Source organism: Salvia hispanica, chromosome 1 (genome assembly GCF_029641045.1).
Source record: "Salvia hispanica isolate PSC_SH4W2 chromosome 1, Shi_PSC_v1, whole genome shotgun sequence".
Classification (NCBI taxonomy): Eukaryota; Viridiplantae; Streptophyta; class Magnoliopsida; order Lamiales; family Lamiaceae; genus Salvia; species Salvia hispanica.
Window position 1 is genome coordinate 27155160 of NC_142692.1, and position 8702 is coordinate 27163861.

The 8702-nt window shown below is 31.8% G+C and overlaps 1 protein-coding gene across 1 annotated transcript; it reads right to left on the minus strand.

The window, feature by feature from the left end:
- Positions 1-475: 475 nt before the first annotated feature.
- Positions 476-4114, minus strand: LOC125221684 (calcium-dependent protein kinase 1-like). Its single transcript, XM_048123888.2, has 8 exons — positions 3925-4114; positions 2851-3733; positions 2322-2465; positions 2082-2234; positions 1565-1680; positions 1275-1442; positions 900-1124; positions 476-797 (listed from the first exon to the last, which is right to left on the minus strand). Exons 2-8 carry the CDS (start codon positions 3641-3643, stop codon positions 669-671), a joined length of 1728 nt encoding a protein of 575 aa, XP_047979845.1. The 5' UTR covers positions 3644-3733; positions 3925-4114; the 3' UTR covers positions 476-668.
- Positions 4115-8702: the final 4588 nt, after the last annotated feature.

The following is an 8702-nucleotide window of genomic DNA, read 5'->3' on the forward strand; positions in this document are numbered from 1 at the left end:
CTCGTAAAGTTAAAGTTGTAAATCAATATTTGTGTACTAAACGTAAATATAGTACTTCCATAATTTATAAAAACAGTAACATATTGAATTAAAATATAAACTTTTGTCATTAATACTAGTACAGTACTATATATATCATGTAATTCATGTCCAACCTTACCTTGTTCACCTTGTTCTTGAGAACATGTAGCAGTTTTCGAAAATTCAAAGTTCAAATGTTCATTTTTAAGACTGTCTAGTTTTTTTGTGTTTCCCTTAAGCTTCTTCAACCGTATCCCATGAAAAAATATCAATGTAATAATTTTGCTATGAAATGTAAATTTTTGTTAGTTGTTTGATGATCTCTCGTGTTGTATGTTTCATGTAATGTATACATATATATAATATAGAGAGAGAGAGAGATACATTGACAAAATGTTGGCAAAAAAGCCCGTGTAGAAGTACCAACCAAACATCTCATAATGATAGTGTGCCCTTCTGCAGAAGAAAACTTTGAAGCTTGCCTATCATCTTCATGCACTTAGCAAATTACAGTGTAGTACAAGATAGAGACAAATGTTCAAATCCTTGAAAAAAGTTACAACATATGCCAGGAAACCCAATTTGTCTCGTCCAGAGAGGAAAAAGATGATATGATAATGAAATAAATAAAGGACAAAAAAAAGTCTCTATGTAAGTTTTAGTGCTTCTCTAAAATTTAGGCTGAAGCTGTTCTCAAGGCCTCGTTTAACACCACCGCCAATCGGATGCCCCTTTTGCATCATCGTCACAAACTCGTTGTAGTCAATACGACCATCCTGAAAAGGAGACGCAACACCAGTTCAGACCATGATGGCTTCCAAGTTGAATACATTTATAGTATATGATACTGAAATGAATAATCAAAAGTGTGGACTCACATTGTCTTGATCGACTTCTTGGATCATTTCTTCAAGGCTGGTGTCGTCTAGGCCAAACTCTAGACAAGCTTGTTGAAGCTCGTCGTGGGTGATGTAGCCACTCCCGTCTTTATCAAAATACTGGAATGCAGCAAATAGGTGATCCTGCTTCTCGATCTTGTTTAGATGCAACGTTGCAGCTATGAACTCCCCATAATCGATTGTCCCACTGTTGTCAACATCAGCCTGTAGATTTGGAGACTCAAATCAGAAATTCAGTTCAAGAAACAAACGATCGAAGAAATCATTTGTTAGGATGATATCTTAAATACAGAAAATCTAGTACTACTATATAATATAACAAGAAAAGAGGTATCTGGTGATTCAGATAATTACTGCTTGCATTAGATCGTAAATCTCGGACTCCTTTAGGTTGGCACCAACTCTGTTCAGTCCAGCTTTGAGCTCTTCGAAAGTTATTTGACCGCTATTATCTGTGTCTATCATCTTGAACAACTCTTTTAGCCCAGCGATTTCGTCTTCAGACATGGACTCTGCAATCACCTGCACAAAAATATGTAATTTTCTGTCAAAGAGAGATGAAGAAGCAGGAAAAGTTTGACCTATAAATTGTAAGGATCCACATTAATAGATCCAGTATAGAGATTGAAAACCGAGGGACTTACTCTAAGGGCCATTTTCTTGAGCCTGTTCATTGCAGAAAATTGTTTCAAGCGACTTAGAACTGCAGAGTCGAGAGGCTTGTCAGGCGCCACACCATCCTCTTGTACCCAAGGGTGGCCTGACAAATATTTTAAGAATTGTATGAGCAGAGCAGTAAATAAACTCGGGAAAGGCAAATATCCAAAAAATTATATTATGCCTAGGTGCAAATGGTTATGGAATAATAAATATAACAAAATTGATAGATTGTCATAAGAATGACAATAGAACTAATCTGAACTTCTTAGATTTCCTTAAATTTGTTAAGTATTTATGCAAAATGAGTTTACTCAATTTTACCATAAAGTGTTTTATTCTAGCTATCACATCTCTATCTCTATGCCTGTCATTTATATGGTAAGCCCATAAATTTCAATACAAATATCATCGAAAGCAATATATATGGCACTTAATTCAAGAATCTGTCAGGCATGTCATGCAAAAAAATTTAACTTCATAAATTCCATGATAAATACTTACAGAGGACTTCATGGGCAGTTAAACGCCGTTTGGGATCTCGGATGAGCATTCTCCTAACTAAATCTTTTGCATCATCAGAGATACTCGGCCAAGGTTCCGATGTGAAGTCAAGATCGCCATGCAGGACTTGCTCAAATATACCTTGCTCATTTTCTGACATCATGGAAAATGAAAAATTAAAACCTTTGGAGGAACAGTGAGGCGTAGTTCAATATTAATGAAGAGTTTTGACGGTTGTACCAGCCCAAAACGGAGGGACTCCACTGAGCAAAATGTAAACGATCACTCCAGCACTCCAAACGTCAGCTTCAGGACCATAATGCTTTCTAAGAACTTCGGGTGCAACGTAATATGGACTGCCTACCACATCGTGAAACTTCTCTCCTGAAAACATATAACCGCCACCTCCTCAGTTCACCAAACAGAAGGTAACAAAGCTAAATTTTACACAGGGTAGAACCCGAATTCCTTCTGAAGTTCATACAGTTTCTTGTAAAAAATCCACAAAGAAAATAAATTTATAATGTACTATAATAATTATGCCATGAAAAACATAGATATATATGTTACAAAATAGAAGTACAATTTAAGATTTACCTATTCATGTATAGAAATTTCCACAGACCCGGGTTTTACATGTAGCATAAAGCATGGAGCAAATACTAACTTCTCATCACTAAAGATTCACACACACACACAGACTTAATATGGATTTGCTTCGGACAGAATTATAAAAATTTAAACTTCATAAATTACTTAAATACACTACCTGGCTTGAAAAACATAGATAATCCAAAATCAATTGTTTTAAGAAGTGAATCCTCCTTCTGATCAACAAGAAGGAAATTCTCCGGCTTAAGGTCACGATGCATCACACCCAAGGAATGGCAAGCTTCCACCACACCAACAATCGTCCTTGTAAGATCAGCTGCCTTCCTTTCGGAATAATGCCCACGCTGTATTATCCTATCAAAAAGCTCACCCCCCGCACACAACTCCATGACAACATGAACCGCAACAGCATCCTCGTATGCCCCCTTGATGGATATAACATTCGGGTGCCCAGCCAGATGGTGCATTATCTGAATCTCCCTTCTAACATCCTCGACATCCTCATCAGTCAGCAACTTCCTCTTAGCAATAGACTTGCAAGCATACTGAGTCCCCGTAGCCTTCTCCACGCAGAGGAACGTCGTCCCAAACTGCCCCTGCCCTAATTTCTTCCCCATTGTGAAAAACTCCTTCAAATTCCCAGTTTTCCTCTGTAAAACAGAGTCTGTCCTAAGCCCTGCACTAGTATTCCTCTTCATAGGTTTCTTAGCATTCGCCGCCTTCTCATCCTGCTTCGGCTTCGGCTCTGGCTTTGGCATCGTCACTTGCTCCGGTGGCGTGCTTTGAACCGGCACAGGCGATTCCGGCTCCACTTGAGCCTCGCTCTTGACACTCCCCCCATTGACAGAAGGGTCATTACTCCCCGGGGCCGGGGTCCGCCACATCGCGGCGGACACGGATTGGATAAAATTATTTTTCACTATGCCCGGTCCAACACAAGTGTTCCCCATCTCTCCAACTACAAATCTACCAATTCACTTGCTCAAATTTCAGCGTTACAACTTCAAATGATATATGCCAAAGTGAAACTCAAGATCTGCCTGAAGATCAAAAGTACTGACTTTCAGAGAATTCCTATTTCCACTCCAAATTGCCAAATTACCATAATCAAAATTAAGCTAGCTACAACAACAACAAGAAGACGCACTGAATAATTAAAGCAATATATCAATTATCAAAGCAAGTAAACAAGCGATTCAACGGCCACAGATCTCGAATACGAACATCAAACCTCGGAAAAAGTCAAAAGGAAAAGCCGAAAGTCTCTTTCTTCAAAAGGGTTTACAAAGTGAGCATGGCTCTTTCTTCAACAGCAACTCACTGCAAAATCAAGGGTCAAACTAGGGAAAAAGTTGGGACCTTGATGAATCCGATGTTTCATTTCATCAGTCCTCCACTAAGATTAGATTATGAGAATTGTATTTTACACTAATTACGACCAGACCACCTCTCCCTAAAACGCGTTTTTTAATACCATCATGCCAGTCTGTTTTTGCCGTAATGTCAACTGCGTCTTTCACTTCTTCTGTTCCTATTTTTCTTCATTTGTTCCAGGGTCCTTTTTACATGTCACAAACACAGAAATTTTCATAAGATTCTTACCTTTTTAGTGTTCATTTATATCCTAAATGCTCGATTGGAATTATTTTTGTGGTTACTAAAATAGGTCTCGTCAAATGTAATCTTCTTTCAATGGATAACGGCATTCAAATTCAGCCAATTTTAAAATATTAAAATGTTATGTCCGGAGAAAAATATTTCATGAATTGATGTTTGCCTTATTTCTACATTACTCAAATTCAGTGGTGTCCTTATTGCTCCACATTTTGCTGAAATAACTCGAATTGGAAAAATAAGATTCAAAAATCAAAATTACTATATTAATGTGAACGTGAAATTGATTATAAAAAAAATTACTCCAACTTTGGTGGGTAGCGTTACTTTGCTATACGCATTGAATCGCACAATAAATGATAGTAGTAATCTCTTCCAAAGAAGATAAAATATAAAAAAAATAATTGAAAATTTTAAGCATAAAAAATAGTTGAGGAACCCTTGTTGAAGTGACTCAAACTATACACTTCTATTGAATGGAAATTATATGTATCATATAATTATTCATCTGTCATATATTTTCAAATTTCTAAGTTGCATTTACCTAATCAAGTTTAATACTACTAGCTTGTTCATTTTGGTAATTAGACATTGTGAATAAACTAAATAAAAAAATATATAGTATTTTTATTCTATTAATTAGCCCACGCGCTATGCGCGACACATAGTATTTTTATTCTATTAATTAGACATTGTGAATAAACTAAATAAAAAAATATATAGTACTATACAGTAACAATATGTTAAAAAGAGATAAAATTAAATAAATTTTAAATTAAACCAACATGAAAATATTTGTTAATTATGACACTTATAGGTCTCTAGAGCGAATAAAAATATCATCGTTAAAACATACATACTTCAAAACTAAAATGTTATCAGTATAAAATTAATGGTATAATATATTTAATATACAACTAAAAAGTATGATAAGAACAATAATGTCGTCATAAAAGATAAAACATAATGTACAAAACAAATAAAAACACCCATACATATAAACATTCGAAAGTTTCTATTTTAAAGGGATGAGCCTAAATGGAAATAGTTTCTATTTTTATGTGAAGAAGGTAGTAGTTCGTAAGACATGAAAAAACTTACTCCCTCCGTCCCGCTTTAGGAGTCCCGGTTGAGTCGGACACATGTTTTAAGAAAAATGTGTTTAAGTGTGTAATAAATAAATATTGTAGTGGATATTGGGACCTACTTTTAATTGATTGTCCAATAAATAAGTGTTGTAGTGGATGTTGGGGTGTTTTTTTGGCATGAAAACTATGGAGGGGCGAAGTTGGCAACAAATGAGTAAAGTTGTAGCTTCAAAATATTATAGATGGTTAGTTAGAAGCTTACGTAATTTCTATATTCGTGAAAAAAGAATTATAAACTGGACAGAAAAATTAAAACAAAACTAACAAAAAATAAAATAAACTAACATTAAGAAAAAACTGAAATATGAACTAACATCACTGAAAAATAATCTCTCATTGGATACGTGTTTTTGGTCGCCCTTCGAGATGCTCTTAGCCGTTGGAAATAAAAACTTATCATGACTTTTCGTAATGTGCCTCATTAACATGTAAGAATTTCAAAAAAAATATTCAACTGTAGATCAATATTGCAATTTTTTAAAAATATACAGATGAAGGCTTAATCTCAGTGGAAAAAGCATTTTCGGCTTCCCTTTGATATGCTGTTAGTTGTTCGAAATAATCTTTTGTCACGCCTTTTTTAAACCGCCGGAAACTTATTCATCGTTGCCAATCGCCACCATATTCTCTCGTACCCCCTGCCGATATACTCTCTCCCTGTAGCCATCACACACATACCAAACACAAATAGGATAACACATTTTTTATTAATGGTATTGGTATTTATAGAAAATTATGTAACTTTTGGCATTCTTCATTTTTCTTGGGTCAATATCATTTATTCTAAATTAAATCAATGATTCATTATTTTTTTAACCTCTCAAATTATGATACTCACATAACCGCAAATTTTAAAAGTGCATAATAAAACCGTTTTAATGATTAAGGAAAAAACTTTTGACTAAGAAACCGATTATGCGTAGCAATTTATTGTTGGTAAATGTCAATTATTGAAAACCGTTATGCATATGCATAATGTTTCTAAATTCTAATCAATTCAGTGATGAATTATATTTAAATTTATTGTGTAGATTCCAGCAAATAATGGTCTATTAAATTATTATAAGCATGAGCTTTAACAAATAAGTATAATAAAAAGTACAAATAACTGTCAATATAAAAACTTGTTAATTACTACTATAATCCAGTTTACCAAAACTATATATGTCTCAATTTTCAATTTTATATTTCTGCTAATGGTTTTCATTCTGATTTTATTTTCTTATATCTAATTATAAATTTAAGATATTTAACAACTCACAATTCCAATGAGGTTTATTTATTTTTCAACTTCTGAATCAAAAAAATTTAGTTGCAACTTTCACGCCATTCCACCAAAATGAATTGGGTGACTAAACTTCTTACATTATTGATTGAATTTGGAGGACGAATATTTCTACAAATCTACAAATTAATTGGAAACCGAAATGAATTGATACAAATCTATAAATTAATAAGCAGGTACAAAAGCAAAATAGTGGGAAGATTTTGTAATGTTTTATAGCTACTATCCAAAACTCATTAATATTTAAAATCCTTTCCAAAACTTTTAAATATTCAAAATATAACTCAAAACTTGTAAATATTCAAATTTACGCCCAAAATTCATAAATATTCAAATTAAGGCCAAAACTCGCCTTTTATATATGTATAGATTACCAGGTCACATTGCTTTCCTTCCTCTATTAAAAATAAATTTAATAAATGAGACGGAATGAAATGGCAAACCGAGACTCTACTTACTATTTATATTGTAATTTAGTTGAATAACAAAAACTAAACGAGCTATTATTTTGTTATATAATATTTTTTTTATTTTGTTATTTTATTTATTCTATTTAAGTTTATGGCATATGTTGCATCTTATTATATGTATACCAAAATAAACATTTAAAAATGTTATGAGATCTAAAGATTTACTCCTTTATTTTTATACTTTTATTTTTTTAACTAAAATTAATTTTATTGATATTTTATACTATATTATATTTATTTTGAAAAACTCGATTATAAGAAAATAGATGAAATCATTATTATTTACATTTATATATAAAATTTTTAGATGACTAATATGTGTGCGCAACCTAATACTCCGACATGTTTATATTTTATTTAAGGTACATGCAACCTAATTATGTAATTGTGTTGGACCAGATTTATAATTCACGGTATACTTAAACATATAGAGTACTTTATAAATTATATGTTTAAATAACTTATTCTTATTGCATATCTTTGACGAAATTTTTACATATATATTTGAATTTTTAATGTTATCTATATTGTAGTTAAATTAAATTCTAGTTGCCGCGACCAATTAACACTAGTGCTACTTGAATATAAGCAGTACAATATATTACTAAATAGTATTTATTTGTTATAAAAATATATTATATTTATATATATTTAATTCACCCATTTCTAAAAGGATGTATGATAGAACCTAAATATACATGCTATGATCATTATTAGTAGCGCTCTACTGTCGATGTCGATACTCTATAACAAAATTCAACGTAGATAATAAAAAAATGAATTAAACAATTGATTTTAAAAAATACAGAGTATAATTTTAAAATTAAATTTAGTTGCTATAATTTATGACTTTTTAACACAATTAAATTTATTAAATTCAGTATTTATTTATTTGATTAATTATGATTATACCATTTTATTTCAGATAATAAAAAGTTTTAAAGTGAAATATGGGCTATTAAAAAAAATGTTATTTAGTGGTGTATGATAAAAAATCAATACATGTAAATATAAAATAAAAGTAATCAAAACATCAAAAACTTTCGATCTATGACGATTATAAATTGCAATTAATATTTCAAAACTAAAGAAAAAGAGGAAGTGTGAAGAAAGAGCTTGGAAGAGAGATAAGAGAAGGAACCACACGATTAATATATATGAAGGGTGGGGTCCAGGGTCATATTCTAATATTTATAGCATTCTAATCTAAAATCAAGATTAAATTTCTACTTTTAGATTTTAAAATAAGTGGATGAGATTAAATCTTACGAATCTCAATAAATAGTAGACAAAATATCAACAAAAGAGTAATATCGTCATTATGTTATCATATGATAATCTTCGTGAATGTTTTTTTATATCAACATAGTGTATTACAAATATCAACAATATGACATAAGAATATCAACACTATTACAAGAAAATATCAACACATATTTATTGAGATTTTTACATGATTTTATTGAAATTTTTATATGATTTTATTGAGATT